Source organism: Rousettus aegyptiacus, unplaced genomic scaffold, assembly GCF_014176215.1.
Source record: "Rousettus aegyptiacus isolate mRouAeg1 unplaced genomic scaffold, mRouAeg1.p scaffold_m13_p_7, whole genome shotgun sequence".
Classification (NCBI taxonomy): domain Eukaryota; kingdom Metazoa; phylum Chordata; class Mammalia; order Chiroptera; family Pteropodidae; genus Rousettus; species Rousettus aegyptiacus.
Genome location: NW_023416310.1, coordinates 98,189,385 through 98,203,306, shown reverse-complemented (window position 1 = coordinate 98,203,306; position 13,922 = coordinate 98,189,385). Strand labels below are relative to the sequence as shown.

The 13,922-nt window shown below is 35.2% G+C and overlaps 1 protein-coding gene across 4 annotated transcripts in view; it reads left to right on the top strand.

Annotated features, from left to right (window-relative positions):
* Positions 1 to 13,922, top strand: part of CTNNA1 (catenin alpha 1) — a 187,005-nt gene that overhangs the window by 70,239 nt on the left and 102,844 nt on the right. For all 4 annotated transcript variants that reach the window (XM_016160595.2, XM_016160596.2, XM_016160598.2 and 1 more), the window contains exons 4-5: positions 11,678 to 11,844; positions 12,355 to 12,474. In XM_016160595.2, the coding sequence (XP_016016081.2) occupies positions 11,678 to 11,844; positions 12,355 to 12,474 (287 nt within the window). The remainder of the gene's footprint in view (positions 1 to 11,677; positions 11,845 to 12,354; positions 12,475 to 13,922) is intronic.

Here is a 13,922-nt window from a genome sequence, read left to right as displayed (position 1 = left end):
TAAGTTAGAGGTGGTCATCCTAGTTTTGTCATCTATGCAGAAAAAGAACTTCAGTGTTTATTTCTTAGCCAAAGAGGGTACTGAATAGCTTTGCTTCGATTACGCTCAGAGCTGAACCAGTTTCTATTGCCAGGGGAGACCTATCAGCCAGACTAGGTCACATGTTTACCCTAGGACACAAGGAATGGTGGAGAGTTCTTGGAAAGAACAGGAGATAAAACGATGTTGAAGAGAAACAAATTGTCGCTCCTTTCCAAATAATGGGATGGTCTAATAAAATTTTTTTGCTATCGTCATAGATGTAAAATGCCACTTCCTTTTAAAAAAATTTACATTATTTGGAGCTAATTGATGCTGTTTCTTCATGTTTATTAATATATCTGGAATATTATGGTGCCATGGGAGCCCTTTGGGCAGTGATACATGTCTATAAACAGTAGTGCTCTTGTTGAAGCCCTGTTATTTTTATATTGATTGGAATTCTACCAGATTTTCAACAACTGAGACAAGGCTTATTGAGTTGGAGGTGCTAACCTTTTACTTTCCCATTACTAATCAGTCTATTGGTATCACAGAGGTAGAATAACTTGGAGTTGAAAATTAAGACATGACTGCATGTGTCTGTAATTATTTTAATGGTGGGATCAGATTTATGGTGGGAACAGATTTATGGTAGTCCTGGAAAAGGTGGTAGAATTCTGTTGAATAGAGCAAGGACTATAGCTAAAGCCAGTGACTTTTACTGCCTACTAGATCATTTGTCTTAATTTTTCTTCATGATTGCCATACCACTAGCCAGTCACCTCTCATTTTTGTGCTGTTATTCACATTGTGTGGAAAACATGAAAATATCTGGATAATTCACTGCAGCCTCTTCTGCAGTATTGAATAAAACATTTAACAGTGACACCTACATGTAACTTCTCTCTAAATGGCTAGAAGGTGAAAATAGTACATTTTTTATCCAGTAAATATCCTTGTTCAATAAATAGAAAGCAAACACTTTAATTGTTGGCTTGTAGTTTCCACCTTTTCATATCTATTTATGTTTAGGCACTATTTGTCTTAAGATTTTTTTGAAGGCTTTCTTTTCAAGTTCTGGTGTTCGGATAATTATTTCATTTCAGGTAAACTTTGATTTAGTGCAAGTACACTGTTCTTGAGTAAAAGTAGGATTTCAACTTCTTGAGAGCAGTCAGTGTTGTTCAATACTAAGTCTCAATCGTTCTAAGAACCACTTTTTATGTAGAAAGTGTCTTGTTTCTTTTAGAGCAAGAAAGCAGTATTTATTGGTCTACTAAAACAATAGAGTTAAAACTACTGAGTTTACTAGCATCTGTGTGATCTTAGCAGCTATAGTTAGTTGATTGGTGAGCTTGCTCTCTAACAGTCTTGTTGCACAGATAACTTCTCAGCTTTTTACATCCTGAAAACATTGAATTACCTACCAAGTTAACATTTAACATTACCCAGATAAAACTGACAGTCTCTTAGGACATTATCAGAGAGAAGAAATAGGCAATGAGGGTTTTTAATTGATATTAAGAGACATACTTTTATATATTTCAGTAATTGTATAGTGAAATTGAGGACATAGATGCTATTTTCCTTGGTACAGCTTGAATGATTTGTATAGGGGGAAGAAAAACATGGAGTGGTGTGTATGTGTATATATATTTTTTCATTATGAGTCTTGGCAAGGCAATTTTAAGGAAAATTACGTATTTTATTCCTGACAGAAGGATGGATATTGAGTACAAGATTTTGGGCTCTTGAGATACTTTTCTTCCTAGCAACTGACTAAAGTCAGATTGAAGGAGATGAAAATTAGTCTCCTGTCCAGTGCAGACTTTGACAGCTTCAGACTGATGTACGCACATCTAACATAGGCAGCATGGAATGTAGATGCTTAAAAGGGAGATGTGGGGCAGTGAGCAAGGCAGGTGAGATCAGGACAAAGTAACTGTCAGTGATTGTTTTGAGTAGGGTTTAAGAGGTAGACAGGAGACAGAGTGAAGTCTGGGTTTGTTAAGTTTATGATGTGAAGATTTGAAACAAATCTTTGGGAAGCTTCGTGTGGGTGAGAGATTGCATTTTAATTTGATCTTGTTAGTGTGGTTTTAATCTATCAGGTTGGGATCATAAGCTAGATCTTTTATATGGGCTCTTTAATTTTTCACAGGAGAAAAATGACAAGTATTCCAACCCTGGAACATTGAGTATGGGTTTCAAAAAGTGTTAATAATGCTCTGGAAGAGCAACAGCAGAGAAACATTAAACATTTTTAAAAAGTTTAAAGTTAAGTTAATTAGGATTTCAGATTAGTGTAATCACTTTCTTCATTAAACCTAACAAGAAATCAGCTGATCTTTTTTATACTCATACTTTGAGTTCTGGCTTTTCATTCGTTGTCCTGCCTTTTTTCCCGTTGCCATCTTGGTATATTTTTCATCCCATTTTCTCTTATTTTTGTAGACATCTCTTTTCATGTGATCTTGATGGCTGGGTCTGTTGTTAGAAGAGTTCCCACTCCACTTCCTACTCTTCATATATTCCTGAAGACTGATTAATTTAAAACTGGTTCATATTGACTCTCTTTCCTCCACTCTTACCATTTAATCCATTTTCTCTTACTCTTCATTTAACTTGAGCAGAAAAAGCAAAATATAAATTCTAAAAAGTCATTAGGTAGTTGTCATTTGGGTGTCTTATTTCCTAAAGTTGCCCATCTGACAAACTGTAAGTCTCTAGGGTGGAGGCTATATTTTCTGTAAATTAGGATGTTTAAAGGATTCTGTGTTTCTGGTTTGCTACTCTTGTGTGAGCATATGCTGCTTTGGAGACTTGGGTTCTGGTGTAGCCAGCTTGGAAATGAAGAAAGGAAAATGAATTTATTAAATTCTAATGTTTTCTGTGATTTTGAATTTGCTCCTCTTTTTTCTTAAGTCTATCTTGTTAAACTCACAAAAATAAATAACAGCAAGATAATACTACTACTTTTAAGTTACAGTAGGTAATATTATTTCTTGCCTTAGTATATTTGTCTGGTGTAGCTGAGGGAGTTATCTCAGGTATTATAATTTTGACTTTGGCATGACTTCAACCATGATGTTGCAGTAACATGGTTTCTACTAGTTAATTTCTTTAAAAAGTGATTCCAAGTTGAAATGCATGTTATGCATTTATTTGAATGTGTAATCAGGAAGTAAGTGCCTCTCTTTTGAGTGTTTCTGAGTAGCAGCAGGGCACACTTGAATTAGTAAGGAAAATGAGAACATGAATATGTGTGGTACTCTTTTAACTTTTTTTTAAGTCAGTCCATTCTGTTGACTGGAAAAAGTAGAAATTTCAAAGCTCTGTTCCTTACTCTCAGGGAATGGGAAAGGATTTAAGTTGAGAGTTTTTCTAGGTGTGCTCTGAATGGATTCTGATGGGCTTATTAAATGTTTATTAAATGTTTATTTCCTGGGTTGATTTTCAAAAGATAAACCTTTTTTATGGTTAAAAATGGCACCCCAGGAAAGTTCTCTTAAAGCATCTGTCAAGAATTCTTCAAATCATTGTCAATTTTTCTATAATTGTGGAGGATTTTGCCAAATGTCCCCCAATGATGAATGGAAAGGTGAAAGTGGAGAGGATTCAGTGTTTTATTCAGGTTCATTCTCATGTCACAGGACATGTGGATTATGCCAAATATATACCACCATTTGGTTCCTTTCCATAGGACTATGTTATGAAATCTGTTATTCTTTGCAACTATATTGCCAGTTTATCCTCATCGACAAGTGTGGGAAATATCTTATTACCAGATCATGGAAGATGAATTAGGAATATTTGTGGTAGGGCAAGGGGAAAGGAGTGGGACAGCTTGGGAAATGGGTATTCTTGATTATTTTGAAGTTAGCAAATGATTTTTTGAAGACTTGGTCCTGTTATTGTATTATTTTGTAAAGCGAAGGTTGGTGGAATGATAAAGTAATAAGAATAGTTATGTCACTTTTTGGTGAGATCCTTTAATCAGATGTATTTAAGAGAATTTGGTATAAAGTAAATTTATCAGTAGAGATAAAGCACTAAAAAAAGTATCTTTCAAGAATCAGGAATGCCATGATAGGGAAATTTGAGGTAGTCAAAATCCAGGACTAGATGTTTTTTATTTTCTACTGTGTAAAAAGATTCCAAGCTGTTAAATATGGGGTCGGGGAGTAGAGGTGGTTTATAATAGATTAACCTGTGGTGTTGGTTGCTTGCTCTTTTTTTTTTTTACCCCTTTCCTCTGGCTACTCCTTAGGTACAATTGAAAACTTTTTAAAACAAAAGTTAATTTTCTTCAGTAAACATGTTTTTGATAGTAAGAGCAAAAGAAGAAAATTAAAATCAGCTATAATTTTGTTACATAGAGATGAAACTAATGGTTAACACTTTGTTCTAGACTCTTCCAGTTTTCTGTGAATATACTCAAGTGAGTAGAAATATGTTTTGTTCCATTTTGTCATTTTTTCACTTAATGGATCCTGAACATTTTTCAATATCATTATTTTCCTACAATGTAATTTTTAATGGCTGAATAATATTCTCTATAGGGTTATATAATTTATGGAGGTTATTTTGAACCAGAAAATCAAAGACCTCTAATATTATGGCAAGAGTTTTATTCAGTTTTCAAAAATTTAGAGAGTATGGTAAAATAAAAGAGTTTTTATTTTAAAGACTAAAGGCTTTCACTGGTAAGTGTAGTGTGAAATATTTGAGAAGAAAAAATTTTTAGATAGCTAAAATCATTTTGAGATAAAGAGATCAAAATGACTTGATCAAGGGCATCTGGGAAATCAGTGGGAGAGTGGAGAATCAGAATTACACTTATGGTCATGAAGTTGATCCTGATATGAATAATTTCAACATATTTCAGATGATAAATGTCTTTAACTCTCCTAGAAGCTTCTCTCATTTTAACACAGGACTGTTTTTGCTGGTCCTCATAACCACTTTAAGGGGGGGAGGTAGATGGGGCAAAAGCTGGTCAAATTTGTGGTGACAGAAAGAACTCTTTAACTATGGGAGGTGGATACACAATGCAGTATATATATATGCCTTACTGTTAAATTGTACACCTAAAACTTACTGGATTTCATTAACCAATGTCACCATAAAAAAAAATAAATAGGAGTGGCTCCATAGGGTAATGGTTAGCACGTCTCCTTTACATGCAGAAGGTTCTGGGTTCCCACCCCAGGTCGAGCTCCGGGTAGGCCAAGGTCACAATGTGCGCTGTGAGGGCATGGCGGGGAGAGGCTCCGCCTTCTGAGATCTAGTTCTTAAAAAGAGAAATGGCAAGGCAGCATCCATAGGTAAGGGGTGGAAGTGGACCAGGGGTGGAGGGGAATTAAAGAGGAGGAAAAAAATAAATAAAATGTTCTGTTAAGAAATATCTATATAAGGTCTGTATAATGGTTGAACTTTTCCTTCAGCAACTAAACAAAAAATAATGACAATGAGATTGTGATTGCACATGGCCCCCTTATTTTGCCGCTTGGTTTATCCATATTTTGGATAACCTTCTTAAGACAGCTGATTTCACAAAGCTTTTATATTTCATAAGGTATGTTAATTTTACTTTTTCTTTTTGCAATGATACTAATAGTCATGCTTTTTTTATACCTTAGAAAAAAATTTTGTATTGTAGACTTTTTCTTGAGTGCTTTAGGTTATTCCCTTTTAGGAAACTCTTGAGTTTTATGTATCACAGACATGAATCAAAGATATTTTACATTTTTTTGAGCAAAAACTTTTTTTTTTAAAAAAAGTATACATTATAGAAAATTTAAAAAGCACAAGAAATTAAAAAAGCACCTTGTGATATACCATCTCTGTTAATATTTTTACGTTTATTGGTGTGGTATAGTCTCCCATCCCACTTCCATGATGTATACATATCGTGATCTTCATTCTCATTGTACAGTATAAATTGTTCTATATCTGCTATTTAAGGTGGAAATTTAAAACCTTTTCATTAATAAAGATACTTGAAGTGGGTAGATGTTGTAATTTACGGAAGATAACCCACATTCCTCTGCTGGACTGTCAGTTATCTTTTTTGGACCTAAAGGTAGAAAAGGTTCTGGCCAAGGAACATATTAGAAGTATCCTTAGTATTAGGGAAGATATAACTTTGCTCTATTGGGTCTCCTTGGACGACTTTTGAAGGTTGTAGAGATATTTCTATAGCTGAGTACCTGAGGACCTGGGACCCTCTGCTGTGGCATTGTGATTGAGAGTTGTTCTTGTAGTATGACATGGGCTTTTGCGTATGTAAGGTTGTAAATGGGATAGGTGAGGGAGATGACAAGTTCCTAAAAACATGGAGATACCTCAAGTTGGCATAAGTCCTTTAAAGACACAAACAAACAAACAGCAGATGGAAAAAAAAGTAAGGCCCCAGCAAGGAGAACTAAGTCAAACTTTGTAGCTATTACCACAGAAGGACCAGTTTTTACTACTTTCTGCACTATGTGACTAGGGTAAAAGGAGGCTTCCTCTTTACTGCTTCAGCATTACAAATTAAAAGGCATTTTTTCCCTCTGTCCTTTAGGAAACTTGCTAGCATGACTTTATTTCTGAAAATGGAAGAAACAGTTGGTGTGTGAGCAATGACCATGTTCTGAATAAATTTAAGGACTGGAGAAAGTAGATGGTAAACTGGAAGGGGCATGGAAATATTTGTTGAACTTTGCATTTATTACCTCATTTAATTTTAAAACAACCCATTGAAGTGGGAAATGAATGGTATTCCGGTTTTACGGAAGAGAAAACAGAGGTAGAGATAAAGCTCACCATTGCACAGCGGCCAGATAACAAAGTTGGGATTCAGAGCCAGTTCCAACACCTTGTTTTACACCAGTATTCTGGGAGGATAGTGTACAGTTGATCCTTGAACAACATGGGAGTTAGGAGCACTAACCCTCACACAGTCAAATCCATATATAATGTTTGACTCCTGCAAAACTTAGTTGTCCCTTGGTATCAGTGGGGGATTGGTTCCTGGATCCCTGCGCAGATACCAAAATCTGAGGATGCTCAAATCCCTTATATAAAATGGCAAATATCAGTGCATACAGTCGGCTTTCTGCATCTGTGGATTGAAAACAGTACAGCTATTTATTGGAAAAAATCTTCATTTAAGTGGGCCTGTGCAAACACTTGTTCAAGGGTCAACTGTATACTCATTAACATTATTTTGTAGCATTCCTTTTTTTAAAAGAGCAACATAATAGAATATCCCATGTTTCCCAGGCTCATGTTAAAATAGAAAAGCCAAGACTTCTCTCTCTTTTTTTTTTTTTTTTTTTTTTTTTTTTTTTTTTACTATTTGTCTCTCATACACATATCCACACAGTTTTCAAGCCTTTCCTTTCTCAATAACTTTATAAAAAGTTGGATCACTTTGGAGGGAATTTACTCAAGATATTTGATGCTTCAGAAAGGTCTTGATCTTGTCCTGTTATAATGTAGAACTATGGTTTTTGGGGGGTTTACTTCCTTTACAATTGCCCTTTGTCCTTGTTTTGAACTCCAGAGGAGCTTAACTTTTATCCCTAGCTTAGTTAGGGGAGAATGCCAGGGATGGACATGATATATCTGATTTCATGGCAGATAGAATATTGGTAGTGGGTTCTCAAGTTTCATCTCCTTTATATCTTAGTTAATACCAGATGTAGTGTAGCTACCTGGAGACTGTTGGGACAAGGCCAGAAGATACCATTATATTCTCAGCCTTTACTACTACTGACCATGTGACCTTGGACAGCTTGCCTGTCTGCCTCAGTTTTCCCAGTATGTCTTTTTGTATGAGAAAAGAATACTTTTGATAACTCTTACAAGTGTGCTTTAAACTAATTGACAGATTTTAATGAATTCTTAATTTTTTTGTATATATATTTTTATTTTATTAAACATTTCAAGTCAGTCTTACTTTATGTTCCTTTTACAGAGATGACCAGAGAAGTTTGAGGCCTTTGCTTTTAGCTAGTGGCTTTATTTACATATTTGTTCATAATTTTGTGAGTATAGAAAAATCTGAATGCTTTAATACATCATACAGTATGTTTCTAATAGATGTTTTTCTTTACTAATACCATATGCTAGCCATTGAATTTAAGGATTTGCCATTATTATGGCTGTGAGCTAAAAGAGGTTAGAATGGATGTAAACGTATTTCATTTACTTGGCTTTTTCCTTCCAGTTCCATTTATTTGTTGTCATTTGCCCTGATATTATTTTGGAACAATAATGAGACTGTTGAAGAGGAACCTGGGTAGGAGTTGGTGAAAAATGGGGGATTAATACAGTGAGGTTAAGTGATTAAAATTGAATTTAAAATTATCTACAAGACTTTCACTTGTCCATTCGTATGTGAGCTAATCACTGAAGAGTTTTGATTGATTGAGATAGACTGTAGTTTTAAAACACTACTTTAAATTCATTCTTTTTGGCCTAACCTGGGCCTTTACTTCTGAATATTTGCTTTCATCTCTACAGCAATCCTGGGAGGCAGGTACAGACAATTCTCACTTTGCATGGTTCCAGTATGCACAAATACCACATTTTGTTTATCCATTTATTAATTGGGAAATATTTGGGTTGTTTCCACATTTCAGCTATCATGAATAGTGCCACTGTGAACATTCATGTATAAGTTTTTGCGTAGACACGTTGTCAGTTCACTTTGAGTGTATTCCTTGGGGTGGAATTGCTGAGTCATATGGTAACTCTACATTTAACCTTTTGAGGAGCTGCTAGATGGTTTTCCAAAGTGGCCGCACCATTTTACATTCCCCCTCCTTGGGAATGTAAGTTGCCAATTTTCCACATCTCGCCAACATTTGTTATTCTGTCTTTTTAATTATAGCCATCCTGCTGGATATGAAATGATATAGTGTTTTGATATGCACTGCCCTTATGGCTATTGAGGTTGAGCATTTTTTCATGTGTTTATTAGCTATTTATCTATCTTCCTTGGAGAGAAGTGTATATATTTGCTTTGCCTATTTTAAATTGGATTATCTTTTTCTTGTCGAGTTGTAAAAGTTCTTTATATATTGTGGATACCAGATCCTTATCACTTTCTTGATAGTGTCCTTTGAAGCACAAAAATTTAAAATTTTGAAGATTTCTAATCTATTTTGTTCTTCTGTCACTTGGGCTTTTGGTGTCATAGGAAACCAATCATTGCCTAATCAGAGGTCATGAAGACTTATATCAGTGTTTACTTCTAAGTATTATATAATTGTAGCTCTTACATTTAGGCTTTTTGACCTTTTTTGAAAGTACATGGTGTGAGGTAGGGGTTCAGCTTCTTTCTTTTGCATGAGAATATCCAGTTGTCCTAGCACTGTTGTTGAAAAGACTGTTTTCCCCCTGTTGAAGGGTCTTGACAGCCTTGTTGAAAACCGAGTTATTTCTGGATTCTCAGTTTTATTCCATTGATCTGTATATATGGATTTAATTTGGTTTACCTGTTTTCTCTTGGAAAGCCCCATCTCTGTTTGACAGTTCATAATCTTGGCTCTCTTTGTCATAGACTTCCTTTTCTTACTTCTAAATCCAATCTCAAGGGCTACAGCTTTTTATTGTTTGTTTTTAAACTTCCTCTATTTATGTTCATTTGGACAGTGCTCTGGCTCCTCTTCTCTGTCTCAGGACAACCCTAACTTGAAACTTTTAATCTTTGATGCTTTCATTTCCCTCATTCTTCATAATCAAAGGTTAAATTATTTGACCCCTGCCTTTATAATTTATTATACTTCTTTCCTGGGCTCTCACTGTCGCTTTCTTATCCATCTCTCTGGTCGGGTTTATTGTATGTACTTTTGTTAGGTTAATCTGTGACTGACTTTGACTTTGCTCTTCGGCTCAAGGATTCTTCTTTGTACTCTGTCCATGGCCTTTCCATCCCCAACTTCTGCTGCTTCTATACACATCTCTCACCTTCCAGTTGGCTAGAGAACTCAGCCCCCAAATATGCCTTCTTTTTGTATACCTCAGCTTGATAAGTGGTTATAAGAACATAAGCATCGACACTACAAATTCTGGCTCTACCATTTACAATTAGGAAATTGTGATTAAGTTAGTTAATCTGGTGAAGACTTTAGTTTTCTCATTTGTAAAGGACTAATACCACCTATTTTGTAGGTGATTGATAGGATTAAATAAAATATGATAACGAGGTAGAGTGGACATTTATTAAATGTTGTAATCTTGTTGCTGTTCCTATTGTTGGGGTGCTAATCCTATTAATTCTACTGCTGAAAGTCCTTCCTATCCTTTAAGGGTAGAGTCCATTTGATAGTGCTATGTCTTCCATTAAACTGTGGCTGGCATTTCACTTTTCCCCCAAACTGGTCCTTAATGCTTTCTCATTTGAAATCCTACGGTACTTTGCGTCTTTCTTACAGCTTGTTTGTTAAAATGCCACGTGATTTCTGTATAATCACATTCTCTTTTCTGGATTATAAACCATTTGAAAACAGGCATAGTCTTGTTCAGCTTTGTATCCTCGGCAGTGGATTACTTGTTTGTATAGTAAGCTCTCAATAAATAGGTAAGATTCTATTTATTGTATAAGGCCAGTATCTCTTGTTTAATATCTCTTGTAATATTAACATTGTTTAAGGCAAATATCTTTTTCTTCAAGGCTTTTTAAGACAACTTCTTCCCTTAGTACTTTGTCCACAGGACTATTGTAATTCTGACTGCATTGTAATCCTCCCTAATTTGCAAGCCCTTTGAGTACAGGTGTCTTGTCTTAATTAGCTTTTGTTTGCTTGTCTGTCTTCCTTTCCTCCCTCTATAGACCTCCATGAGTACAATGACTGATTTCTTGAGTGCTGTATCACTGGCACCTAATACTGTTTTTGATGTATAGTGGGTGTTCACATATTTATTAAATAGATAAGTAAATATGCTCTTTCTTTTTAAGTACCGTAAGGTTGTTGTGTATCCACATAATGATTGCCACATGTCTGTATCTTCCTATGCCTGTATCTTACTTACATTGAGGAAAACTTTTAACTATGAAATCCTTTAATGTGAGTTATTTCTGACCTGACAAATATGCTTGTCTTTGCTATTTGTGTATATGGTGCTTCTAAGCCAAATTAATATATGAATCTTAGGGTGAATTTAACTAGATGTTTATTGTTGAGCATTTGAACTGTTGACAGTGTTTTACTATGAGGAAAATGAATGAGTCTGACTGAATGATGTCTTTTCACATACTAGTGAGTCTCTTAGAGCTGTACACATTTGATAGTTGGGATGGTTTATGAACTGGTGATCGTACGCAATGGTTCTTGTATTTCTGTATCATTCTATGGATGTGAGGATAGATTGCATTAGATCCATTTTTTCTCCCACTCAAACTTTATTTTCCTTAGGATACACATAACGTTTCTTTTGGGGAAAGTGTATTATTAGATCAATGGAAAGATATTGTGCTTTTACCAGCAACATATGACAGTGCTTTTCTTAGTAATAGCTATAACACAATAAACGAAAAAACAAAAATAACACTTAAATTCCATGCATAAAATATACAAAGTTTGAACTATTTTTATTTTTTAAATGTAGAGCAGCTATTTGACTCATTCTTCCTATTTGTTTCTTTCGTTCTGTAAAACAGGTGATTTGATGAAGAGTGCTGCGGGAGAGTTTGCGGATGATCCCTGCTCTTCTGTAAAGCGTGGCAACATGGTTCGGGCAGCTCGAGCTTTGCTCTCTGCTGTTACCCGGTTGCTTATTTTGGCTGACATGGCAGATGTCTACAAATTACTTGTTCAGCTGAAAGTTGTAAGTACAGGCCTATGTCTGTAATTTATACTCAGTATCACAGTGAGATTACTGTTGGCCAAACTTAGTTCAACATTCCTTAGGATTTGGTTGGTTTTGAATTTGTTTTACCTAACTGGATCAAGAATGTTTTTGTTTAATTTCCACTTCTCTAAGTGTATATCATACTGGCTCTGCTGTGAGCCATTGTCCTCTTGGTTCTGATGAAGAACTTGTAACAAATGTATTGTTTTGACGCCTTTCTTTTTTTGCTGCAGTGATTAAACACTTCCTTGTATTAGAGTTCCTGAGTTTTGAGAAACCAAGATATATTAAATTGTGTCCTTTTAGACAGAAGTCAGTAATGCCGTCCTTTGCCGTAGCAGCTGCTCAAATGTTTGAGGGCCATATAAACTTAAGAGAGTTTGGACTGCTATTATAGTAGTTATTAAAAGGAATTAAAAATTCTAGACCTTTATATACAGACTTATATTGTTTAGAATTTTTCTTTTTGGGGGATATGCTTAACAGGTGGAAGATGGTATCTTGAAACTGAGGAATGCGGGCACTGAACAAGACTTAGGAATACAATATAAAGCCCTGAAACCTGAAGTGGATAAGCTGAACATTATGGCAGCCAAAAGACAACAGGTACAGTCATGATTTGTTTATATTATTATCTAGTGTTTATATTATTTATATAAGTTGTTTACATTATTACCTAGTGAGAAGGATCCACTTTGTCAGAGTTTTCTGAAGGTACCAATACCTCCTTCTGCCAATATGTATATGTTTTCAGTAAAGCTGTAATTAAGTTACATTCATATTATGCTCCTATTGTAAATCCTATAAAAATTTTACTTTAAGTACCTTGGCAATTAATGATAGTATGGGGTGGTGATAGGCGTTTGTTAGGTTCATTCAAGGATCATTAACTTGAGTTTGTGATGGAGTTTAATTCAGATCTTTTAAAACCTTAAACCAGTTAAACCATATTGGAATAACTTCTATATCAGAAAGTATCTCTGCCCTCTCCCTATATTTTGTTACTTTTTAAGCATATTTTAGATTCATGGGTTTGGAATCAGTGGAAGAGGAGGACCAAATGTAGTTATATGTAGATTTTCAATTGGAGCCATGGGTTGACACTCCTAACCCCTGCATTGTTCAAGAGTCAACTGTATTTCTTATTAATCACTATTAGTAGTTTTCCATAGTGTTATGAGTTTGTGTTATGTGGCATGTGGATCAGTATTATTTCCAAGTTTTGCTAGCCTTTTGACATTTTTTTGCTGTCGGAGTGCTTTAAGATCTTCCCTGTGTTCTTCCTATTGGATGATGTGTGTTAGATGTGTGTTCTGTAGGGGGAATGCATATGTCACCACTTAGCTTCTTATAACTTCCATAGTCCTGATCAAGCTTTTAATTCTTATTTTTAAAGAAGCCCTGAAAATGTGAATTCTTATTGTTGCCAATATCTGTATCAGTTAGGACATTTTACATTGCAGTTCACAGAAAACCCAGCTCCAAAACTGCTTGAACAATGGGGAATTTATTTTCTCACTAATTAGAAGTCTGAGTTATGTTTTCTGATTTCAGAGTTGTTAAATTTATAAGGCTTTACAATATCACCAAGGATCCAGGTTCTTGACATTTTCCAGCACTCTACCAACTTCAGTGTGGTTGGCTGCAGAAGCGCTAGGTTTTACATTTACACACATCAATATGCAGGGTAAAAAAAGGATTGTCTTTATAAGCAAACGATGCAGAAGCCCCTAACATATTTGACTTAAATCTGAATTGTGTAACATGACTGTTCCTCACTAATCATTGGTAAGAGAAAAGTGGTCACTGTGACTTAGTCCTGCCATCTGGTCTGTGATGAGGGTAGCCTTCCCGAGGACAGGAACACACAACAGAGCTCTGATAGGAATGAGGAAAAAGGGGTCAGTACTATAAATGTCCGAGATATGGCAGCCTCAGCTTTGGAGACTTTCTAGTAACTTTCATTTGGTTATTTTTATATTAATATAAAAACTACCCCCACAAAGTTGAGAGGATTAAATTTAATAATGTGTGTAAAGTATTTAATATAGTAC